At 48.9% G+C, this 25,509-nt stretch overlaps 5 protein-coding genes across 5 annotated transcripts; 3 read left to right on the forward strand and 2 right to left on the reverse strand.

Moving 5' to 3' along the window:
• Positions 1 to 11,953: 11,953 nt before the first annotated feature.
• Positions 11,954 to 12,906, reverse strand: VFPPC_17079 (hypothetical protein; the record flags this gene model as incomplete). The annotated part of the gene is made up of 3 exons (XM_018294828.1): positions 11,954 to 12,360; positions 12,443 to 12,525; positions 12,584 to 12,906. The coding sequence occupies 3 exons, from the start codon at positions 12,904 to 12,906 to the stop codon at positions 11,954 to 11,956; spliced, it is 813 nt and encodes a 270-aa protein (XP_018136106.1).
• A 432-nt stretch (positions 12,907 to 13,338) lies between these two features.
• Positions 13,339 to 13,875, forward strand: VFPPC_17080 (transposon I factor; the record flags this gene model as incomplete). Its single annotated transcript, XM_018294829.1, has 1 exon — positions 13,339 to 13,875. The coding sequence occupies one exon, from the start codon at positions 13,339 to 13,341 to the stop codon at positions 13,873 to 13,875; it is 537 nt and encodes a 178-aa protein (XP_018136107.1).
• Positions 13,876 to 14,995: 1,120 nt separating this feature from the next.
• Positions 14,996 to 16,256, reverse strand: VFPPC_12411 (hypothetical protein; the record flags this gene model as incomplete). The annotated part of the gene is made up of 4 exons (XM_018290301.1): positions 14,996 to 15,401; positions 15,485 to 15,893; positions 15,952 to 15,974; positions 16,048 to 16,256. 4 exons carry the CDS (start codon positions 16,254 to 16,256, stop codon positions 14,996 to 14,998), a joined length of 1,047 nt encoding a protein of 348 aa, XP_018136108.1.
• Positions 16,257 to 20,310: 4,054 nt separating this feature from the next.
• Positions 20,311 to 22,374, forward strand: VFPPC_17447 (transposase; the record flags this gene model as incomplete). The annotated part of the gene is made up of 2 exons (XM_022429155.1): positions 20,311 to 21,278; positions 21,327 to 22,374. The coding sequence occupies 2 exons, from the start codon at positions 20,311 to 20,313 to the stop codon at positions 22,372 to 22,374; spliced, it is 2,016 nt and encodes a 671-aa protein (XP_022285659.1).
• Positions 22,375 to 24,139: 1,765 nt separating this feature from the next.
• On the forward strand, positions 24,140 to 24,667 carry VFPPC_15021 (transposase-like protein; the record flags this gene model as incomplete). The annotated part of the gene is made up of 1 exon (XM_018292783.1): positions 24,140 to 24,667. The coding sequence occupies one exon, from the start codon at positions 24,140 to 24,142 to the stop codon at positions 24,665 to 24,667; it is 528 nt and encodes a 175-aa protein (XP_018136109.1).
• Positions 24,668 to 25,509: the final 842 nt, after the last annotated feature.

Below are 25,509 nucleotides of genomic sequence, written 5' to 3' on the forward strand. Positions count from 1 at the left end.
TTGCTAGAGGATGTAACGCCAGTAGTCCGGCTATCACATCGAGGCGATTTATCGCTAGGCTTGGAGGTACACATGGAGGAAACTTGCCGATCCAGGTCGCTGGCGATTCAGGCGTCAGTCCAGGGGACCAGCAGCTGTGGAGGTTTCTTTGTCCGTCATATATATCGACGAAAGCTAATTATTGATCTTAATACGAAAGACTGGCTGCTTGATGAAAGCAGTCCATACAACCCTTCCCCAAACGACAAATCTGCGAGTGGCGTGCGTAGGGTCCAGGGTTCGGATCTTAGCCGAACTACGCTAAATGTATTCTTCATTCCAGGCGACCGCTATGGGCATGTGGCTTGGTCAATTATACGCACCCACCATCGGTTCGACAAGTTCAGTAGTGATTAGCCTCCAGGGCGAAAAGTTTAGTTTGAGGCTGTGTTAGGCGATACCAATTTGTCACATACCACAGGTGTGATATTTAGAATTCTGGCTGTGAGTGGTGGTGTTGTGGAGAGCTAGTTTTAGAACACCGGGTGTGTGTGTATTGTGTGTTTTTCTATTCTCTCTTCCAATCCATTTCATGTGCAATCTCTGATTTTCCATCCCTGTCATTCATTATCCTTGTCATCCTCGGCATCTATTTATCTCCCAAGTCTTAGTAATGACCTAAACACGAATTGAGAAAGACACCTCGTATTTTCCTTGCAAAACTTTCGCCATCTTGAAGAAAGTGACCATTGAAAGGGCCGTTTGAGGGGGATGGATTCCACATGTTCAGAGACACACTTATTTAATACTAAAGCTTGTCTAGTGGCGGCATAAGTTGCCAGCGAACATTAGTGTCCTAATTTATTCAGTATTGCCTGAGCAGTCACTGGGACGGACGGATTGTGGAATCCCTTCAGCTCCGTCACTTTTGGTGCAATCGTCTTATTCGTGTTGGGTGGGAAGAGCAGTGGCTGTGCAATCGTATTCAAGGCCCCCACCAGGCTTGGAGCTGAAACTTGACTTGCGGGGGTCTGCTAGGAGAAGGCTGAAATCAAGCCCCTTCCCTTCCGGGTTACACGAAGCTAGGGCAGGCTCGGATAAGGCGCGCCAACTAGATGCTCATGTGCATCTCCACAATGGAATTATGTGGGCCCTATCAAAGTTTTTACTCGTGCCAGGCCCAACTTTATTTCGAGAACCACCATTCTTCCAAATAAAGTGTGGCGTGGCAGGAGTAGCGCGGGAGGAAGTGGGGATTGGCGATAGGGATGGCAAGGCAACCGGACGTGTCCTGTGCCTCGGGTGGCGTCAAGATTTGCGCCACGTGGGTCTCAAAACTAAGCATTTGTAGATCGGGGGAGGTTGCTGGCGCCTGCGAGGATGTCAAATTGTTGCGATCCCAGTTCGCGGGTTGCAGAATGGTTCGGAGTCTGAGGTAGATCGAACACAAGAGACTGGGGTGTAGATGACACGGGGCTCGACGCTCTGCTAGAAGATATCATAATTCGGTATCAACGTAATGTACGGAGCACGACATTCATTTTGCAATAGTTTCCTGCAAGTGCAGACGCGTCAGTGCGTAGACGCGTCAGTTTGAGCATATATATTTCCACGGCCGAGCTGGCCAGTGGTGGTGGCACTGAGACAATTGCCCAATTAGGCACAACACCCAGACCGACTCAGACCACCCCAGACCGACTGGCCTCGCCGGTCTGACGGTCTGACGAGAATGGCCGGTCTGTCGGTCTGCGGTCTGCCAGACGGACTCAATCGGTCTGTCAGACGGTCTGTCTGTTAGCCACACTGGTCATCTTGGCCCAACCCATGTCCTCATTACCATCACCCCGCAAATTCAATGCTCAAGAGGAGGCATCCCGATTTGGTTGGCTTCTTCATGGGACTGACAAAGATATGTATAAAATCCACGGCGGTTGTGGGTTTTCGAAGAAGCTGCTTCACATTATGGGCCAGATAACGTATTGTGCAGCACGGTTGGAGCAAGAGCCGCAGACCCCAATCGTGCCGGTGACCGCAAAATATTTGTATACAGAGCTGCGCGAGATGAGACAGTGGAGCTCTGAGTCGAGGAGTTGGGAGAATGCAAAAACTAAGCCACTAATGATCAAATGGATACGATCTCGACCAAAGGATTATCAGATCGACACAAACGCGTCAATGACGGATGTGACTGCAGAAGCCTGGCGCTTTGCCGCAATTCTTTATCTCCAATGTCGGGTGTTCCGGTATGTAGCAAGATTCGAGGCCTTGATATGGCATCTACGAAACCACTAACTTGTCGAGTTCTTAGATTCCCTAGAAATCATCCCGAGGTGGTATCCAAGCTAGATGATCCTGCCAGATGTATCACAATTATGCCAACATCGGGAACTCATTTTACCGCTCAGGCACCGCTGTTTCCTGTATTCTTACTAGGAGTATTGGCAACTGTGCCTGAACATAAAGCTGTTTCGAGTAACTGGTTTAATGAAGTCCTCCAGACCCCCGTCAGAAGTGTACGTTTACTATCTCTGCGGAGCGCCTTCTGGTAATATTGGAGCGTCAATAGCTAATGGCCTTTTTGGGGACAATACAGAGTGTTCCACCCTTACACACAGCGCTCTTGCATATTTGGAGCTGGATTGACAAAGACATCCCCGTCTCGTCGCTACCTACCCTCGGGACAGATCAACCCATTCACTTACGACTAGCTTGGTGGGAGCATTTGGTCACCCGAGTCCAGGCACAAGAACAAGAAGTGCTCTGTCTGACGTGATGAAGCACAAAAAATTGTTGAAAACGAGACGCATATGTGGATTCGAGACATGGATCCCTCGGACAGCTAGCCGATCGGTTTCTTCTCCAGAACCTGCAGCAAAAGAGGTCGTCTGCCTCAGGTGTCAACTCATGGGCGACGGAACTACGATGGCCATTAGACTCCAGGCGGAAATACACATTGGCAACGGCGATCCCCTTCGCAGCTTTCACGGACGACCCATCCAAGACTGAATAATCTACTGGGCCTCGTTTTAATCACTAAGATCTGCGTACCTCGCTGACAAGCCAGCGGGTCCTTCCTCCGAGCATGAGCCGAATCCCGTGAACTTGCATGAACAGCACCCGGCAGCCGCGGAGCGGGCCTAACGGGTTACGCGAAACCCTGTGGGGATGGGACAAACATTGCCCCTAGACTTGATGACGAGTGTTGGGTGGCTAATAAATCGCCTGGACAGATTGTTCCTGCCACTTCAAGTTTTCACCAACACGAAGATTACAAAATTATCTCACAATCTCCAAATGCTTTCGTCATGCCATGCTGGGTTCATTTCATCATCATCATCATCCGTACTGTCAGCTTCTCAAGCAACCGCACAAGTATAAAGCATGTGCTAGAGTCGTAGGTTCTTAGCCTTACAGTCTCTTTACAGATAAGTGCCCACCCATTCAGTTTTGAGCGCGGCCTTGTTTCACAGTTCTCCACGGCACATCGAATTCTGTTTGGCGCACTGTTAAGTGCTTTGCCTCGTGGCCCTCGGAAACCAACTCGATGTGGTGATGCATCTGTTGGTTTCCGATTCTCGAAGCGAACCGCGCAATATACCTCTACATAAACAGTTAGTATTAATACGCCCTTGACTCATGTCTGTCCAAATCCATATGCACATACATGCCCACATTTCTTTAGTGCCCAGAAATGACGTTCACGTGGCGCGCGTTTCCTTTTCCTGCCATTCGCGGAAGTCGCACTTGGCAAGGACCCGGCTTGCCGGGTCTCAAGTACGGGGTTTTAGCCCGTAACACAACCTTTTGTTTTTCTGCCTTTTTATATAACTACAAGACTTCTCAATTTTTAAGTCTTTTTAATTGAATTAGTTAACGTACTCCTGTCGCGTAGAATATAAGCTGCTATGAGAGGTGCTGGAAAGAATCCAGTAAGCCTACACTTTTGCTCTTTTTAGCGCAACAACTCCACAAGCGAGCTGGACACCACCGAGCAGGACACCCCAAAATCCCATACAAAATGGCACTTTGTAGCCCCTGAAAAAACAGCCATTTTTAATAAAAAGCGACAATATTTAACTAGAGTATCTCTTGCTATTAAATATAATGCTGCATTTATAGATATAACTTGCTAACCACATAAGAAGAAGCAGCTGAAATCCTGATTCGCACTGTGCTTTGGCCAGAATCTCGAGATGGTTCTATGGATATAAGGTCTGAAACTCAGAAATGCGCTCAGAATGGTGATGATTTCTCGAATCTGAGGTTAAACAGGGTTCCGGTGTAGGGATCTGCAAGAATAGGTTATTTGTTCCTCTCCCAGCCAGGTTATCCATAAAAGCCGACGACAAAGAGGCCAGAGAGCAAATGCGGTTCGAAACCGATGGCACCTGCGTTTCGTGATTCGCAGCAATGGTATAAGAACCAATTGGATTGTCCACGACATACCCATTCCATTGTGGCGTTATATTGCAAATACGTGTTGGCTCTTTGAACTGTTGAAGCTCATCTGCCAGAGACTTATTGCGACAGATCAGCTGCTGGATGGTTTCATCATTTTTGAGATTGCTACGAAGTTGCTCAATTTCGCATTCCAGGTACCTAATATAATTCTTGGTTCGAGCTCGCTTAACACGCTGAGATTCTCTATCCCTAGCTCGTTTTCGAGCCAGCAGTTCAGGCGATGAAATCGCAGCACTACGAGTATCTGAAGAAAACCTCCTGTTAGTGCACGCTCCGGATACATCATTAGCTGTGGAGGTGTTGAGACCACGATTCAAGTCAGGATGCCATTTTCCTAGGTAATCTTACCAAAAGAGCTGGTTGACGAGATGGGTGGCATAATATCCTGTGAGATCCTAGGGATCCAAGGTGCCACATAACAGTCTCGTACTAGATGAGAAGCCTTGGAGATACAAGGTGACTTATACGAGCTTCGAGATACTTCAGAGCGGCAATATATAGTAGAGTTTGATGCAAAGATGGAATGATAGACTAGATGTTAATGCTCCGAATCGACCTGATGGTGGGGTCGCACCGCTTTTATGAAAGCAACGCTGGTAGTTTCCTGTCAGCCATGTCTGACGAAACCACGGTCAGGGCGAAGATAACGCATGAGTGCACTCACTGTTTGGAATGTGATTAGAATCTAACACCTGCAGCTATTGACGTCCAATTGATGTATGTGGTTATGTTAAAATCTTAGCTCCATAGGTGGATGGCGCCACCTCGGCGTGCTGCGCTTCTTTGGGGCCCTATTCCTGTTGACGGCTCGCCGCCACCGTTCCCTTTCCAAATCTCGAACTAAACCATCATGCCCCAACTGGCATCGAGACCTGGTTCACAAACCACCATTTAAACATCAGGTCGGGCGAACTCGTAACACTACGATCCGCTATATGCCAATGCACCGAACTTTCGGGAGATAGTGAGAATCTTAAGGATAGGACAGATGCCGGAGAATGCAGGGTCAATAGCCGTTTGCGCCAAAGTACTAACGAATTGAGAGATCATGCTTGGTACATCCTGGATCTGGAAGACATCGACTGTGCTGGCGGCGTGGCGTTTTTGATGCTGTCCCCGCAGAGTGGTCAGTGGGCGGGACACCTTGGCCGTGCCGCGGATGGTAACGCGTATTGTATTTGACTGGCCGCAATGGCCACTGACCACATCGCCAATCCGTCATCCTGGGCTGCCTGGTAGCAAGCAGTGATTGTTCCCTTGTTGTGGTTGTTTCATGCGACCTTTCAACATCTTCTCGTCCATTTCTTTTGGCCTTCAGTAGCATTTACGCAGGGGTCCAACCTTCCCGTGCGCTAGTCATGACAGACCAACCAGAACAACCAACCAGTAACTACACTTTCGCTTGGTGGTGTTGGCAAGCGCTGTTTTGGCTGGACACGGCGTACAATAGTAGCTGCAGGCTTCTCGAATATTCCTTGCCTGGATCAGGTGATTCTTTTGGATCTGTTTGGGTATTGGATCGTGGCTTATTGTGGCTTTGCCGCAGTAACGGCAGGAGATGCAGACAAGGAAAAGGCCATGTTTTAGTGGCAACGGAAAGAACCAGCTCTATTTCTGAGCAACGACACCGACTTATATCGTGCAACACTTAGCTGGCCCACGTAGTTCCTTCTTCGTCTGTGGCACCAGATGGTTGCCTCGATGATGGCCATTGGATAGTTGGCGCCTCACGGAGCCACTGCAACCAACCCAGGCGTAAAGGCGGGATACTAGTGAAGAGCTGAAGCTGACAGGTAGGAGTTGTCTCAGCCGCAGGAATAGAATGACCAGGTCGAAACTGCGATCGGCCCGGGGACGGATATTACTCGCGCTTGACGTTTGGCCATAGAAAAAGTTAGGGAGCATTGGCATAACTTGGCTTAAAGTTAGTTGTTATGGATTAACCCGGCAGTATACGACCCGTTCAGATTCCCAATATATATATGTATAACAAGCTCTGTTGATTCACTACTTGGCCCCTGGATCTCAACTCATTCCTCGAACCCCATTTTGTCTAACGGAAGCCAAAAAGATTGCGACACCCACCCCGTACCCCGCAGCAACTGCGTGGCACGTGCTTATCTCTCAGGTTGGGATGTTACCATGGAATTCGGGCTAATTGTCCTGGTTTACAATTCCAACACTCGCGCCGTTGTACCTGGTCACAGACCCTCACCTGGCCCATGTCTGAAACCAGGCTTGGAATGGTCTATACTACAATATGCTTACCGTGGATTGGTTTGATTCATGATTTAAAGGATACAGACCCAGTTGTGATGTGTCATACGGCGGTACAACTAATGAAATACGTGTTGAGCTGTGGTCAACGCCTCTTTTGTGGCCATGCATTCTTCGTCAGACTCTACATTAGCAATGGCTGGGAACACCACCGGTCGATGGATTTATTTTGCCCCAGTTTTAGCCCGGCCAGCATATCGCTTTGCCGTCATTCGCCCTCTGTCGTCTCGGTGCACCGCGCCACCTTCAGCCTCCGTGGGTAGAATACATAGGGCTTTGCAACAGGGTACCCTACTGACTACGGCTCCCACCATGCCACTCAATGATAGGTCACAAATTGCGAGAGCCACAATGTCCCGCTGACTCGCTTTGGGCCAACCGCCCGTTTCCAAATGTAAATCTCTCTGCCTTATGTCTACCATTTGTGGTTTCTGTACTCCTGCCACGCCCCCACATTTTTTGGTCACAACTTCGCAGTGTTGACCACCAAACGATTGCCTAAGAAAGGCCGCCCTGCAGTCAATACCAAGTCTTCGCGCGCAGAAGATAGTGCATTATGCCGCTATATCGATCGCCTTGACAGAAGCAACCTTGCAGCACGACCAGAGTTCGTAACAGACGCAGCCAATTCCATACTACGGGAGCGGACTACTTTGGGCAAACGTGACGATCCACCCGTTGCTGGGGCCAACTGGACTACCCGCTTTCTACGACGCCAAGAGTACGACAAGAGGCTACAACCAGTTTCGAGGTGGCCGCTGTCAAGTCATGGCTTCTTACATGGCCGGTACGTGGCTGCTGCACAGCAGCCCTTGCAGTATAATCACACACGTACTCCGTCTATACTGCGTGCAGATTTTGAACGTCTTAGTGAAATGTAAGTGCATATATGAATTTTATAGTAGTGGCTATGATTTGGTGTTGTTGCTGTCCGGTGCGGCTGGCTAGGTTAGGATGGTAGCTCAGTCCTGTCAACTTAGTTGCCACAGCCTGAATGGAAGACAAAGACAATAAGCCAAAGCATAACAATGCATGTATATCACGTTCTTTCGAACATTAATGCCCTGCGACAGCCGCAACAGCCACTGATAGGATCCCTTACTACGAATATTACGGAGTATTTTAACATCGGCATGCCAGATTTGATTCTCGATCTTGGTATCCTCCGCCAGAGCGCCAAGGCTGATGCCTTGGCCCCTGTTGGTGGCCGTCCAGCGATTCATGTTGCACCGACCGCGGAGAGTCACAGTTACGATTTAGTGTGCCACCCTCCTTGACATAAGAAATCCGTGGAGGATGGCACAGTCGCGGCAACCACATTGGATCTAAGGAGGTACATTGTCTGATGAACACCAAGAACGCCAGGAACATGGACTCCTCTGGCTTGAAGTAACTACATGTATACAATGTTATATGTTGCGCTAGTATATGGCATCAAATGTCTTTGCTGTTTAAAGTTGCACAAAACCGTGTTGACGACGGTTCCCTCTAACAGAGGACTTTTTTTTAATAATGCACGACAATTGTTGCCGTTGGACTTGGTTCCACCAACTTATATGCAATTGTGACTGCGATTATTGATTTGAAAACTTAAAACCTCACTATGAGCCGTCCTGCTTCACCTGCAAATCAAGGACCTCGAAGCCAGGCTACGAGGCAGAGACGTTAGTACATATCCCTTTCCTGGCTTTACAAACTACCACCGCGGGCAGCCTTATTAGGCTTCATAGACTTCAAATGAATTTGATGCTAATATACATCTACACAACTTCAGCGCCCATGACGGCAGCTCAACTTGCACGCTCAAGACGGGGAGACGTACATTTGACGACTTCTTTGTGGACTTCGCGCGATGCGCGGCGGAGATTGGTTACGCTGACGATGCATTAGTACCTGTGCTGGAGAACGCCATCTCGGATGAATTAAATGGGCGTGTCATCGGGTTGCATAAGCCAACGGATTACTACGGATTGGTCGATTTCTATCGCGAAATCGATCATCAGATGCGAGATTAGCTCGTCGGGGACGAGGTTTCCGGCAGCCTCGCGAATTGGAACAAGGCAGGAACCACGGGCACCTGGCGGACCAAGCCCAGGGTCATCCGGGTTCAGTCTTGCATGGCACGAGAGCTGTGATCGCTGTGGAGAAAAGGGCCACCGTTTCAGCGAATGCTCCAACGCACCCATGAAGGAGTGCCCGCCCCAAGACCAGACTGAACCACGCGAAGCGGAGGGGGCGCTGGACATAACTAGAGGCTTTTGTCCAAGAAAACGCAGCTCCTCCTCTGTCAGTTGTAATTAATGTCTGGAAGGTGTTGATGAGCGAGTACGGATCATGTCATTGGGCAAAATCCTCCGCAAATCCACCAGATGTAGACTCTTCCATTTAACTATGCATACGAGAGGCTCCTGGATTCTTAATTCGCATTGTCCACATGTTAGAAAAGTATAAGGAAGGTCTGTGTGTCCCGTCAGTCGAACAGGCCGCGGCCTCGTGGTGCGAGCAAAAATGGAGCCTTTCCGCAACCGTGCCGTAGCGTGCATGCTGCGGCTTGTGCAGGTGGCATAAAAAGAGTGTCGCCGAATTGAACGAAGTGGAAATTGCCGTGTATCCTGATCTACAGTGTACATGGCCACGAGTCATCACTCAAGTTGAGGTCCTTCTGGCTAAGCCTAAGTTTCTGCATAGGAGCAATTTCCAGCCATGGGCATAATCCCAGTGATGACGCAGTCAGGTGGTAAAGCAAGCAATAGCTTCAGAGGTGGATACAGTAGCGACGACACAAACGCCACAAACAGTATGCGACCAGAGCGGCACGAGGAGTCTTGTTGGGGCAGAAAGGCTGGGGTCTGGGTTGCTGACCTCAAAGTAGCATCTGCTGCCGAATAAACGTCCGAAATTTTGTCAAAATCGAAAATCCGGCTCCAGATTCTTGGATCGAGGTTCCAAGACCGCGGATCGCATAATGAAAATCTAGGGTCTAAGCGTTGGATGGTCCACAGGATTTAGCCGCCGGCAGAGGTTATCTCACAGCCTGCCTATTGGATGCCCGCACCATACCCTGTTCGTGGTTGTCACACCAAAACGCCAGGAATCTGATTGATCGGCAAGAAGATCAAAGTTCTCAAATCTGATTTCTCGGCGCCGATTTTTACGATAACTACACGCGTTTCAACTCTACAGAAATATCTCGAATCTACGTAACTTCTATGCGGCGCCTGCTAGCACCGTAAGGGCACCGTGGTTTATATTTGGAGTCGTGCCACAAACTACGGTGGAGGGTGACTCGTCTGATACGTTGGCATCTACTCTGGACATCTACGGACTGGAGAAGAACTTTCCTTATTTTTCATTGTGTGGTATATTTAATTACTTTAACCATGTTCCGCTTTCCCTCGATGATCTATGGCAGTCTTCCTTCCCTTCCGCACGCGTTGTCTGCTTCCTCGCGGGCCGACCCCCCGGTCGAAAGCAGGCAATGTGTCGGAGAGGACGAAAGACCCCATTCAGAACCGAGACTATCTACCTCCCCTTCAAACGTTACCTGCTTTCAGCCGGGGGGATCGGCCCGGCGAGAAAGCTGACAACATCTGGGAGAGGACGAGAGACTCCATTCAGAACTGAGACTATCTACCTGCCCTTCAAACGTTGCCTGCTTTCAGCCGGGGGGATCGGCCCGGCGAGAAAGCAAGCAACGTTGGCGATAATGCTTTGATGTCTGCGGTAACTATCTCTTTTCAAATGCTCTCTCGTCCTCTCCCACGCGCGTGTGCTTTCTCGCCGGGCCATCCCCCGTTCGAAAGCAGGCAACGAGTGGAAAAATCCGAGACACTATTCGAATTGAGACCAACTACCGCAGACATCGAAGCATAAGTATTCAACCAGAACCATTCAATTCATTTTCTAAGCAGCACCCAACCATCGTCTATACATATCTTAGCTCTCCATCATCAGAGATACCTCTGTCCAGACTCCGCCTAACTCTGTTGGTTGATAGGACTATCACCTCGTTGGATCCCCTGAATCGTCAAAACCTGCTGCGCAAAAAGCAGTCTGTGGTGCAATAATGGACCATCGTGCCGGTCGTGTGCAAAGGGCATGGCCCAGCACACGGTATACGTAGGCAGGTGGGAACAGTTAGATGCAGCATGACATCGTTTAGGGATGTGGGTGAAATAGTCGAGAGGCAACGTCGTTGTGCTGGAGAGTTCATCTGAATTCTTCCGTGCCTTTTTTTTTTTTTTTTGTTTTGGGCTGTGTGCGTGTGTGTGATTTTTGTTTTTTCTTTTATTTTATGTTAAGGACAGCAGGTGGGAACAAGGATGGAGAAGGATATCATTCAGATGTGGGTGAGATAGTGCGACGGGCGACTGAGTTGCCGGAAAGTGCGTTTGAGTTCTTCCCGTCTCTCTTTCTGTCCTTCTTTCTTTCTTTTCCTTTCCCCCCCCTTTTTTTTTGGGGTGGTTTTCGTGGTTTTCGTGAAAGATGCTCTTTCAAGTAAAGGCTTCATTTTTGGAACACTGGCGTGGATGCCGCAAGCCATTACTTCTTAGGAGGGCAATGTAGTAAGGTGGACTTTGTTTGTTGATGGAGCAAAAAAATTATCTGCAGTTTCAGTTACCCAGTGACCTTTTATACACAATTTGGCGGTCGAATTCCGAGTTTCTGCAATACACAATTTAGTTCTCATCTCCAAGCTCTTCTATCCGAGAACTGGGTGCTTCGTTCTAGAATCTCTGGTAGCCCGGTAGTGCATAGCTATAGACATCCACCAACCCCGACGGGACACCAAATCAACCCCAACCATTAGAAGAAACACCAGAGAGTATCATGATAACACTCCTTAATATATACATACATATACATATGTATGTCGTTATGTAAATAACAAAAATATGTAAAAATATAAAGATCACGATTTTAGGATATGCATATAGGGTAGGCGTCATGATAGATACCTCCCAAATGTCTGCACTCGGGCGGCTCCATCGATCCTTCAATTGAAGGGCACTTACACAGTGAAGCAAGGCTACATAGGACGGGAAAGGAGGTTGATACATGTACAGCACAATAGCGGAAGAGTAGCGTGAAGTTGTCACAAACCTGTGTCCAGCAAATATGCTACTACTTGAGAATACTCCTAACGCGGCACACCGGGGTGTACAAGAATAGCTATTTTTACCAGGATCTCGGATCGAAGTTACAAGGTCACAGATCTTAGAGGAAGATGCAAAGATCAAAGATATAAGATCGCAGCTTCCGACAGTGACAGCAGACATCTGCAAATGGCTTGCTGTCCTCTTATGAGTGAAACACTCGGTGGAAGAGCAGGTCGATGATGCAAAGGCGAGTTGAAGAGTAAACAGCCAAAACCATAAGCAGTTCGGACTGCATCGCAAATGCGGTACCAAGATTTGCGTCCCGTGCGGTCCGTGAGGACGTGCTGACGGTGTAGCAGACGAGAGCTGAAGCCCATTTGTGAATGCTGCTTGTTATATGCCCCAGCTCCTCCTCCACGGGAAGTGGTGACTTGACAACCCGAGGCAGCCAAGTCGCTGGGCTCAGGGAGGTACACGCAAAAAGAGTGATAAACGAGCTTGCCGTGATCGTGGTCGTGTCGCGACGCGTCAGTGCCGTGATGATCTCATGCCCGACAGGCAGGGAGAGAAGTCAGAAGGTTTCTATTGACAGTTTTAGGAGCTCCAACACAGCTCAACTGTACAGCCCTTCAGAACAGGCTCGCTCACCCGCCGCTGCGATAGTGTTCTGGAGATACAACCCATGCTTGGTGAAGAGTCTGTGGTACCGCTCGTCATACCCGCATGAGAAGAATATCATTGGGCAAGAGGAACTGCTTGTTGCATGCTAGTGGAGGAGAGCGGCCTCAAGCAGAGGATGGATATCTCGCTGGCTTGCTTCTGTCCAACAGTGCTCCAACCACGTATCGGTTGCGCACATGGGGATTTGGCCATCAGGCGGTCGGTGGTTAATGCAGCCCATAGCAGGGCTGTTTGAAACCCACCACTTACGTTGGCTGAAGTTGAAACTAGCCGTCATGTATGGGATTGAAGTGATATCTTCCCAGCGCCCTACTGACCTACTGGCTGTCTGAAGCGGGGTTGCGGCCCCATCGCACCACATTCCTCCAACACCAAGTTCATCTGGTTTACGATTTGCGATTTCGAGCATTAAGGATAGCTTCTGATCGACCAACAGACCTGCTCTTCATTTCTAAACCCCCTTCAACTGTCTCCCCTCGCGCTTCATCTTGGCTGGCCGAACGTGGCACCGATGGAGCTCCTCAACATCATCTCCTAAAGGCAAACTGTGGGGCCGCTTCCGCGCTACGATAATTCCCACGTGCCGTTAAGTTTGTTCGACGCTTCAGTCAGTATTCCACCAATAAATTGGCTTCTCTTGTTCAGGCTACGTCAATAGTGTGGTGTCTATTTATCAAGTCATTTTCGAGATCCAAATCCGCCAGCTTCCTTCATTCGGTGGAGAATTCTCCATGGCTGACGTGAAACACGACACGATGGTAGGCGGTGCCGTGCGGTCACGGTGGACCCGAAGAACCCGAATCGTATCAAGATCGCCTGCAGAGACGAATCCGAGCATCAGATGGTAAAACAGGCTATGGAAACGACGAGACTGGCAGCTGGGGTTCGGGTGTTGCGTGACGAACTCTACCCGATCAAGGTCGACAATGTAAGGCGCACCGCGGTCTTGGACGATGGTGGAGAGGTCCTGGCGGGTGCAGCAGAAACCTTTGGACAAGAGAACGAGGCCAAGGTTGCCAAGATAGCCTGGTTGAGCAGGAGGGACGTGCCGAAAGCGTATGGATCGATGGTGGTGTATCTGAGCAAAGGAGCCGATGCAAGAAGGCTGTTGGCGGAGAGATTCTTCCACGCTGGCGGCGAGTCAGGTTGCACAGGGGTATTCGAGCGACGACCGCGACCAGAGCAGTGCTACAACTGTCAGGAAATAGGGCACAAGGCGTTCCAATGCAAGGGAAAGCAACGGTGTGCCAGATGCGCCAAAGAAGGACATCGACACGAGAACTGTCATGAGGAGATAATGAAATGTGTGCCGTGCGGTGGCCCACACGAATCGTTCAGCAGACACTGTCCGAAGCTTTATCCTACGCAGAAGGAGTAGGAACATGGATGCCGTAGTAGTCATTCCCCAATACTAACACCCGACTAACCCCAACGCACACTCGTGCCACGACAGCAGGTCTCGCTTCAGCGGCCGAAGAGAGGAAACTGAACACTTGGAGAATTGCCTTCAAGCGTACTTGCTACTAACCCCCACGAGACCCGCCAGCAAGAAGACTAGTTGTGTGGAGAGATCTGAAAGAGATTTACGCAAGGGCTTTGGGTTTTACGAGGAAGCATGAGAAGAGAGTATGTAGCAAGTAGTAAGGCCCTCTAGGGAAATCCCTCCGGGCGTGAATACATTACATTACATTACATTCCCTAATCTATTCAGTCAGAAGCGTATTTGGAAGCCGACGAATCAATAGCATTGCAGAGAAGAGGAGCTGGAAGCTCTCGAGGAGCTGGCCACCGGATTACATGAGATGGTCGATGTTCAGGGGCTGTGACTGAGATTGATCTCATTTGGTGGCTTTGTTAGCATCGGCATCAGTCGAGTTCGCGTTGTGACGACTTGGATTGGTTCCCAAGGGATAAGCCTAGTCTTAGGTTTATGTTGGCAGATACACTAGGGTGTCGATGGTCTGAGCAGTAAATGTCACGTTGGTGATGGGTTGTAAACCGTAACCAGTTGATCGTAGAGAGTGATCGTGTTGAGACCTAACTAGGAACTAGAGTACTATCTATGGAGAGTGAAAAATTAGGGTGCCTATATACTACGAGTGCTAATTTCCGTGGAAGTGAGCATACAAGATGCTACTTACTTTAACTGAGCGCTGCTACTACTGGTCCGTCGTGCCAACCATTGATCCGTCGCTCTCGCGAGCTTCCTTCTCCTTTCTTTCTCCTCAGCTTTAGATAGACAATTGTACGGCAACCTTATGTTGAACAAAGAGTGGTCCAGCCCCTCACAGAAGTAAAGATAATAGTATGATAGTAGACATAATAGTACCATAACAGAGTACAATACGCAAATATGCGTCTGCTCCATGTTTGCTTGTGGCCGGGTGTTACCTTACTCCACACCATTGCCATGTTCCTACACGGCAGTGCTGGATGGAATTAAGTGTTGCGCACCCTTGGTTCTACTAGAGCATACTCTACAAGCATATGACATCTGACTACCAAAGATCCCTGGGATTTTTATCCTCCTCCCCCCCTGAATTAGTCCTTCCAGACTCCTTGTCATTCTCCATTACCACCATGGTAGTGACTGTTTTCATAATGCCACCGTCCCCGGGATACTTGGCTAGCTGGATGTCCGACTCATCGCCACCCCTGTTGATCTGAGTGTCATTGCCAAACGAGGGACTCTCCGTGTTATTTCGATTCGCGGTATTGCAACGTGTACTCGGTTCCGGGAACGTGGCGTACTGCGTGTTGCTCTTTCGCCTGTGGCTAGTCGAGTGATGCGGGTAGCCATAGTCTCCCTCGTTGGGGATCCGGACGATCTTGGCAATGAGGCCGGCCATAGTGAGCTCGATGTAGAGCTTAACGATGTAAGTCACGGGGAGGAATTGGACGTATCTAGCGCGCGAGAGAGAAGTGTGTCAGTCACGGGGCTGGAGACATGAATACCCGGGATTGAATTAGTTGCTGGAGGAGCTCACAGATAGGGATCGGATAAGCTCAGCATGCCGACGAGGAGGGCGTCCATTGCCGTAGAGAGGAAGACCATGGCAACGTTGACCTTGAAGAGCAGCCAGTACTTATTAAGACCAAGGGCAATCAGGCGGGACCGCACCAGGTACAGAAAGTACAGGTTAAGTCCAAGGTCAACAAGCAGAAAGAACGTCTTCTCCGCATTCTCAAAAGCGTAATTCAGATATATCTGCTGAGTGGTAGCGCCCGGCATGTGCGCACTGGTCCATATGACACCGACAGCGATGTTGATGCATCCTATGGCGGAGACGAGGCCCAGCTTCAGCCACATTGCCTTGCGCTTGTTGACCATGATCAGTCCGACCCGGTTGGCGATGATCTGTGGGAGGAGCTGTGTTTGGAGGACCCATAAAACCACTGTAAATTTTTAGCTTCGATAACGCCGAGGCGCCTGCAAATTCCCGGTTTTGCTTACCAGAGCCAATGAAAAACGCGAGGCTGTTGCATCGCCGTGTTAATATGGTCGCCTAATCATCCTTTGGGGGGGGGGGGGGGGGGGGGGGGAGCTCACCTGTCAGGAACCACCCCAATCAGGTACAAGTAGGTGATGATGGCGATGACAAAGCAGGCCACAGCTTCGACCCAGATCATGTATAGGTAGGCATTTCGAAAAGTTCGTGAGCGTGCCACGATCTTTCGAGACTGTTGTATGACCTTGACGACAGTAAAAGGGAAGATTCCCAAAAAGAGCCCGAAGTAAATGGATGAAAGGTCGATCATTCTGGTAGAAGAGGTGAACGGGAACAAGCTCAGAACAAGGATAGACTGGTTATGCGAAGGAAGTTGTAAAATATTCGGGTCGGATCGCGTTGAGTCTATAAATGTTAGACTTGTCCCCCAGTTCCCCTTCATGCGCCTGTGGACGCGAGACGATAATTTTGATCGACGTTTGATGCGATTCTGGGGATTAACCTAACAGATCATATCCTGGAGCATGCAGGGGTTGTATGATGGTCGAGCCCTGCAAGCACATCGTACCAGAACTTCAAGACTAAATTATCGCAGGAGAGAATTCTGAGTGTAGCAAGTCATGAGTCGTTGTGTGGCGCAGGCGTTGCGTTGTCTAGGCTTAAGGGACATCCGCTCCCAAGGGCCAATAAGACGACATAAATTCACACTTGTGAAACGTATTGCCAATTTCTGGTATTAGTTTAACTGATTTGGCGTTAGGAGCAGTTGACGATAACTCTGGTCGCAAAGTCTCGGAAAGCGCATCCGCGGTGAAGCCAAATAAATCGCCCCAGCCTGTAAGGCTGAAACTACAGGTATCTATTGGTTCAGTTGCCTGCGGTAGGCTCCTCGACGCTGCGGCGAGCGTCCCGACATAATTAGGATGTCAGACCACTGGCGTTTTTCGGAAGGTCTGTGCGTTGCTTGCCGGAATACGTTGTCTGCATCCTGGCAAAAACCTGGGTTATCGCGGTCATGCACCCCGGACAGATGACCCATATTGACCCTACTCTTCAGCACAGCATATTCTGCCGATTGTAGCACATAAGCAAACGGATCGCCATACACATATTAATTAAAGCCTAAAACACGGGGCTATGTAAATCTTAGGCCCAGCACAATTAACACCTGCATTCACTTTAGTCCTGTGGAGGGGACAACATGATCACTGACTCACTTAACTGGTGTTGTCCAACCTGCTTTCCGACCAATCACGTCCGGCCTTTGACCCCGACAAGGCCGGATCCATGTATTTCTCAACAGGCTCATCATCCAGATCAGCTGGCGCCTGTATGGCGGCGTTCAGACTTACCCTATCGACTGGGTTCCTGAATACTTGCACAGGTACAGGTACGTGAACGTCTCGCCAAACTGTTTCCGACATATTTCGTGGCTTACTGTACATTATGCGGCCAACAATCCTGGCAAGACCCCAGCTCCGCCCCCAACTTTATAACTGACCATCCCGCATAGGTCCACCCTAACCCCGCAGATTAATGACCCCTGCTAATAGCCACCAGGGGTATTTCAAATGCCGCGCTGCTTGCCACTGAGAGTGTTGCGGATTATTGGAACGTCTGCCACATTATGCCGTGATATCTGACTTTTCATCACGCCCTGTCCTTGCCCTAGAGCCGTGCACCAAGTTATAATCTTTCGGAGTATATGGAATTTACTAGTTATAGGTTTGGGTGCAATAAAAGTAGAATATGCGGAGTACAAACATCAAGGACTATTGAGAGCAGATATATATGTATGTAACGGGTGAGGCCTAAACCGGCCTTGGTACCCACTTGGCCATGCGGAGAGACGCGGACGCGTCTCTCCTGATGTAGTTCTTTCTATTCTCTATTCACCCTAGGATACTCGCAGTCGTCTGGCTAGTTGTCAATAAACTCAGTTCAGTTACAATGTACTCCATACAAAGCCTGCACCGCCAGCACAGCCAACTTGAAGGCACACAATGTTCTACGTCCCCCCCCTTCTTTTTCCTTTTTTTTTTTTTTTTTTGTTTCGTTGGTGAATCTGGTGTAAGAGATAGCTCGCCAATAGAGCTACTGCAATTGAGAAACAATATGTAAGATATTCGGCCGCAGTTTATTCAATAATGATGGTGCCTTTATATTGTCCATCTAAAAATAAAGAGAAAGGAAAGATCGAGAGCTCGAGTGTTACGGTACAAGTCCTTGTAGACTTGCACGTGACAGAACCGGCATATGTATTGCCAAACATAGCATCTGGATAGTTGAATTCAACATCAGCTTTAACAGTACGTTACTAGTATCTTTGCAATTATGACTTTCCCACGTAACTGATGATTCTGACACTCGTTACGATAGATCCTACATCAAGGCCAAAGAATCCTACCGCTCTATCGAATTCCGGTACATAACATCGAGGCTCGCCTCGAGCTCGTGGTCAAGCAGGGACTAAGCGAGATGAACTAATTACAGACCAGGCAGAGCTGGGTCTCAAGTACTGGCGGTTAGTCCATGACACAATCTTCGTATTTCTGCCTTTTTATGTAACTGCCGGATTTCTCATTTTGAAGCCTTTTTAATTGAATTAGTTATTCTTTAAATTTGTCGGGTTTCCTTTTTGATTTTCTCGCTTTCCTTTTTATTATAGTACAAAAGGACATAACTAACGGGTTACAGAGAACTCTTTATTCCTTGTACATATGCTCAAAAAGTAGACTAGGGGAGAGCGACTCCCGCGTATTGTATTCAGATGTCCAGACGAGGGCTACTTCAACCCCCAAATCTGGGTTGATTCAGAATCCTTGTCAGTTGCAAATTGAGCCTGGGGGCACTGTCAAGCGCTTCATTGGCAGTTCACTGTGAATTTGAAACGTAGCCGGCAAGCTCCGTATGCCTGGCTTACTGCGGCTGCATTATTCGTCTGGATTCATGAGTAAAGGCAACAAAACGAGGCTTTCTGCTCATGTAATAAGCTCGCAAATATGAGCATGTACATGTATGTGGCTTGATATGTACTATACTTTTAGTGTGACGTTATTGCGCTTCATTTCAGTCCGACAATTCGCTGGGACCTTCGCGCAGCCTAACCAGGGATAATGGGATTGCTGTCGATCTAGAACGCCATATTTATTTCCCCAATCAAGGAGCACAGCAAATAATGAGACAACTGTCCTCCGTACAAAGGGTACGACTACCACCTCAAGCCGTTATCACCATTATCCTACTACTAATTGCAACCGCCACACTAGGATATGACACAGCAATTGATTGGGGTTCTGAGCGAGTCAGTCCCCTGCACAACCTACAAAGAGGTGGGCATTGCAAAAGGGCTTTGCAAACGCCAAGCGCCCAATACGCTGCTCACCTGGGCCGCGTTCTCGTAAAGCCTTATTTTATGGGCCTCTTATGCAAGCCGCTGCAATGATAAGCACTTGTTGCGGAATCCGCAGTTTAAACGATGCTATCGATTCAATGCACTAGCCACCAATATATATGTGTTTTGTTGACGTTTGCCTCTTCAACAGGTGATATAAATTCTTTAAGAAATAAAATATGTAGCATACTAGCTATTGAAAAAGATGTATTAGGTGTCGTGAAATTGAGTGATGTAGTTTTATAGTCGTGCATTGATTAGTTGCCGCGCTATGCGACGAATGCCGCTTGGAACTAACTACCTGATCTTTGAATTTTTATTGTTCCTCCGGCCCGCACCCTCAACGCTCTCCCGATATCTTTTAGGCCCCTGCTCTCAAGATGGGCATGGTGGATACGGCGCTAAATGTTGGATACGCCGGGGTTATCTTAGTTCACGATGGGTTGTCAAGATCAGGTCGCTCATTCAAAGTAAGCACAATATGCTCTTGTGTCAGATGTTAGATTGGCGTGAATATGCGATTAAAGCGGCGCAAATTCATACTGTGGCATGTGGCTGTCTGGATGAAGGGTAGCAAAAAGAACTTCCCCGCCCACAGGAAATTGAAGAAGAGAGAGGAACAAGAATAACAACAGGCATCATCAGTTTTTGAATGAATAATTCAGTAATTCATCAATTGCACTGGCCGTGAGCCAAGTGAGGCATCGTAAATCTAACAAGTGTAAACGCTATGGTAACGTGTCTTAATTGTGAACAGTAGAACTTCTAGCCTAGTGATGTTGTACTTTTCGTACAACACTGTTGTACGTACGTACGTACAAGAAGAAAAAGTACGTACGTGTACTGCGTACGTACGATATTCCAAATAGGGGAATTTGTGGGTCATATCGTACAAATACGGGGCTGTACAAAAGCTCTGATGGCTCAACGCACTCCTGATTTTGTACCAATTGAAGGTATCGCTAAAAAGATGGCGCCCACCAAAGCTAACGCTGCCTTTGTTTGGCGACAGTTTATTGACCTCGGCCGCTCTAACCCTAAGAAAAGCAAGCGATACAGATGCCGTCACTGCCAGAAGGACTTTGCAGCCACTTCTATTGGGCGGCCTAAAGAGCATCTCGCTGCGTGTGAGAAATGGCAAGGCAAGCAGCAACAAGAGCGTCAGGCTCAAGATGAAGCTGGACATCCTCCCCCATATTCTGAAGCTATACAAAAGAAGATAACCGAGGTCGGAGTTCAGCATATCTCGCAAGACGAGAGTAACAGTTTCGCCTATGATGCCGCCGCCGCCGTAATCGCTGGCGGCCGCCCCTTCAGCCTGTTCGAGAGCCGGCGTTGGCATTATTTCTTCACTCGCATTAAGCCTGGCTGGAAGCCTCCTAGCCGCGCTGCTATCACGAGAATTCTCCCCGACTTGTATCAGGAACTCCTTGACGAGGTTTTCCAACGCATTACTAGCTCAGAATGGTTCAATATAATATTTGACGCTTCCGATAATGTTTCCGGCCACAGAATCGTTAATATCTCGGTACAAATACCAGACGGCCCAGCTTTCTACTGGAAAACTTTTGATACGGGAGACGAACAGCACACAGCAGAGAACTGGGTGAAGTTGATATGGAGAGAAATGCAGAAACTGTGCGGCGGTGATCTCTCCAGAATCAACTCTATCTGTACGGATACCGAAAATACGATGCGCTCGGTACACGATTTACTAGGGAGATTCCCAGAACTCTCACATGTCAACTTCTCTCTGTGCGATTCTCACGGCCTTCAGCTCTTAATTAAAGATATCCTTCTCCTTCCATTCTTTGAGGATCTCTTTGATAACGTCACCACACTTCTCACGTTTTTCTCACGGTCTAAATTACAATTGCAAAGATTGAGAACGTGCCAGCGCACAAGGTGGAACGGAATAACTCGCGCGCTGATCAGAAGGTAACTCGCCAGCTGTCTGTCGGCTACATCCCCATACTAACCAAATAGTGTAATTACACGCTGGGGTTCTCAGTACAATTCATTTTTCTCCCTCCTCCGTTCTCGAGACCCTGCCAGAGACTGGTCTATTCGAAAAGATGTACGAGGCGAGCTGCGATCCCAAGGGTGCCCCGTTCTCCTGCCCGAAGCGGTTCGGATCATCAAAGACAACAGCTTCTGGCTAAAACTTGAGACTGCGATCGCTGTGCTAAAGCCTGTGAACGACTTTCAACACGCTTCCGAGGCTGATGAGTCGGGAATCGCGTACGTTGTAAATCGCTGGCTGCAAATCAAAAGCAAGTGGGCCGAGATGAGGGAGGCTGATCAGTTTCCTGATGTTCCGTGGGATGATATTGACGCTATATTCAAAGCACGGCTTGATAAGCAAACGTACAATATACATTGGGTCGCTGATGCCCTCCGGCCTGACACAACAGGTCCGAATTCGAAACTGCCACCTAGCGTCTTTGCGCGCGTACAAGAGTATTTGCGGAAACATCTGAAAAACAACGACGAGTATCACCGTGCTCTCTCCGAATTCACACACTTCCGAATGCGTACGGGCGGCCCAGACGGCTTATTTAATAAGCACAGCGCCGTATACGACGATGGCTTTAAGCCAGCAATGGCATGGCAGTGCCTCCTCAACCAGGGCTCGATTCTGGCTAGAGTAGCTGTGAAGGTGATGAACACACTTGTGAACTCCGTACCCTCAGAACGAAGCTTCTCTGCTATTAGTTTTATACATACAAAAGCTCGGAATCGCCTTACGCCAGTGCACGCTGACATGCAGGCCTTCATTTTTATGAACGACCGCGTGTTAGATCGTCTCAAGGACGAGAAGTATGCCCACAAAAAGCGCTGGGCGGATCTTGAGGAGAAGGACTGGCTAGAACTCGAAGATTCATATCTCGAGTTATTTGTGAATGCGCAGGGCAAGAAGGTCTGGATGGACGGCGCGATGGCCTCAACCAATGAGGATTTTGAGTGGGAGGGTGTATTACAGTCGACGGGTGATATATTGGGTGTTGGCACTGAGGTGGAATCTGAGGTTTGAGGCTCAAAAATGGTGCAAGGGCAGGGCTCACTATTGCCCAAAAAGGAAGGGGAAATTTGTATGTATGTACTGTATTGTACAACCCCATTGTACGTACGGTACTAGGGCTAAAATACAGTACTGTACGTACACGTACTGTACAAGGCCACATCACTAATAGCAGGAGTGCAAGAAGGAAAGGAAATATGTTCAACTACTATCCATTTATCCAGTCGTCATCATTCTTATTATCCTCGCTTTCACTGTCATCCTCAACAGCGGCCTTTCCATACCGGGCCTGGAGACATTCGCACGCCTCAACAATACCTACCTTCAGCCTACGCCGTCGATCAACCACTATAAGCTTGGAACTACTAAGAAGACGTCCGCGCTCATCCGACATAGGTGAGATGGCAAACAGGTCCAGAGTGAAGCGAGCAAGGTCTCTCCGGGAATCATAGCAGGCTCTACCAAGGTCCAATATGGCTTGCCTTGTGCTCACAGACTTTTGGAGTTAGCTCATCAAGATAAGCCATTGAGGGAGGAAGACTTGGACCCATTTTGGCATCTTAAACGATCTCGAGAAATTGGCGACTCTCTGTTTCAAGTTCAACGTCCTCGGATGGGAGTAGGTAAAGGTCGGCCACGAAATGGCGAACCATTTGGCATGGAACGTCCAATTCCCAATCATCAAATTGCGCATGCTTCTTTCGAAGTGAAGATGGTCAGCCCCGCAAGCTTATTCTTGGGGTGACTGAACTTACAGTTCGACACTTTGGAGCCAGCATTGGACACGAGATCATCGAAATACTGGAGTCGTACGAGATCCCAGACGAGAAAGTTGGGTACTTTATACTCGATAACGCGCCAAACAATGACACCGCAATGCAGACTATTGGAGAGAGATTTGGATTCTGCAGCATGGAACGGCGGACCGGTTGCTTTGGTCATGTAATCAACCTTGTGGTGAAGGCCATCCTATTTGGAAAGGATGTTGATGCATTTGAAGGCCGTTTAGGTCATGGAGATGTATCTGCTACGACTGAACATGAGCTCTGGCGGAAGAAAGGGCCGGTCGGAAACCTTCACAACTTCGTGGTTGCGATCCACAGGTCTGATGTCCTTACCTCTCTTCTCCACAGTATCCAACAGCTGGAATTCGCTGCATCGGAGGATCCTAGGATCAGAACTCGGAGACCACTTAGCGTGGTTGTAGACAATGAAACCCGTTGTCTATCGCAGTTTTACATGATCCGGCGGGCCTTAAAGCTTCGACCGTATCTCGAGACACTGGTCCTAAAGCACAAGCAGGAGTGGGAAAAGGAAACACCTCGAAGCGGTCTGGGCGACTCAAGGCAAGTGCGATCATGACTGCCACATATCGCGACGAGAACAAGCTCTACGACAAGGACTGGGCCGTTCTGGACGGCTTGGGCACTATCCTTCACAGCTTTGAGGACGCGGTCAAGGCGCTTGAAGGTGACGCGATTCAGCGAAAGCGCAAAGGGGGGCATGTCGAGTCCTATGGGAACGTGTGGGACGTGATCGTGGGATACGAATTCCCGCTGGCTGAACTGGAGAAAGCCAAAGCTATGGTCAATTTGTATCCTGAACCGGAGCACTTCAGCGTCAACATTAATCTTGGCTGGAAGAATCTCGACGAATACTACAACTAGCTAGATGAGACCCCAATCTATTACACGTCGCTGGCACTGCACCCCGCTTATCGATGGGGCTATTTTGAGACCGTGTGGTCTGGCCAGCATGGATTTCCAAGGCGAAAGACATGGCACAGTCAGTTCGGGACAGAGAGTACAAGGCAGTGGACATCTCTGTGGTGGAGCATGGTGAACCAGCTACAAAGCGTCGACGGACACAGTACTACTCTCCATTCGAACAATTCAAGGATGAGGCCTGGATACGTCCAAGCGAAGAACGGGACTCTGATGAGACGGAAGATGAGCATAGCAGGTGGAAGGACCAGTTACCAACGGATGGCGACGTTCGGGACCCGCGGGCTTATTGGCACGCGCAGCGGTTCAAGTACCCCAGACTCTCGCGAATGGCACTGGACTTCGTGATAGTTCAGGCGATGAGCGCGGAATGTGAGAGATTATTTTCGGCGGCAGGCCGCATGGTGACGCCTCTTCGGAATCAGCTGGAAGCAAGCACGATTGTTATCTGTCAGGTGCTGCGGTCATGGCTGCAGGCAGGCATTATGGATAAAGGTGATCCTATACTGCTGGACAAAGCGGACGAAGCAGTGTTAGAGCAGGTAGCCGAGAGGGAAGGGTTGCTGGTTCTCAGCCTTTAAGAGAGCTATCTTATGCATTATTCTGCATGTGCCCTTCGCAAATTGATCCATAGCATCTAAAATTGATGTTGGTGAGCTTCCCCGATGTCGGCTTATTCGTCTTTTTATATAATTAGTTTGTGAAGTCGCCTCAGTTGGGTTGTTTGGGACAAGCACGTCAATCGAACGAAAACGCCGTACATGTAGCCGCGGGACAGGTTGCAAGTTCTCAGTGCTAGCGAAACAGTCCCTAGATGGAACCTCTTGGGTCCTAAGCCATCGACCAGGCCAGGAATATGCACTACACAACCACCCGCCAAGCGAAGACCCATCTGTACACCCAGCACATCGCCAGCTTAGCGAGAATGATAGTAAAGCTATCTTAAGCCTTACAACCTCTGGAACTGCTCCTCGGGAAATTAGGACCTACCTCCACAATAATTCCAGTACCCTCGCAACTCAGCAAGATGTCTACAATCAGATTGCGGCAACAAGAAGAGATTTACGAGAAGGCCAAAGTAGTATACAAGCACTAGTCGACCAATTGCGTGAGGAGGGATTCTGCTGTCAGGTCCGGTTAGATCCAGATAATCGGGTTACAGCAATCTTTTTTGCCCATCCAGACTCTATCAATTACCTCCAATGCAATCCCGATATCCTGCTACTAGACTGTACCTACAAGACAAACAAGCACAAGATGCCACTTCTTGACATGGTTGGCGTTGACGCTTGTGAGCGCTCTTTCTGTATTGCTTTTGCAGTTCTCTCTGGAGAGACAGAAGAGGACTACTCGTGGGCTTTGCAGCATCTTAGGTCCCTCTATCAGCGCGAACTTCCCTCTGTTGTCTTGACAGACCGATGCT

This window comes from Pochonia chlamydosporia, chromosome 3 (assembly GCF_001653235.2).
Source record: "Pochonia chlamydosporia 170 chromosome 3, whole genome shotgun sequence".
Classification (NCBI taxonomy): Eukaryota; Fungi; Ascomycota; class Sordariomycetes; order Hypocreales; family Clavicipitaceae; genus Pochonia; species Pochonia chlamydosporia.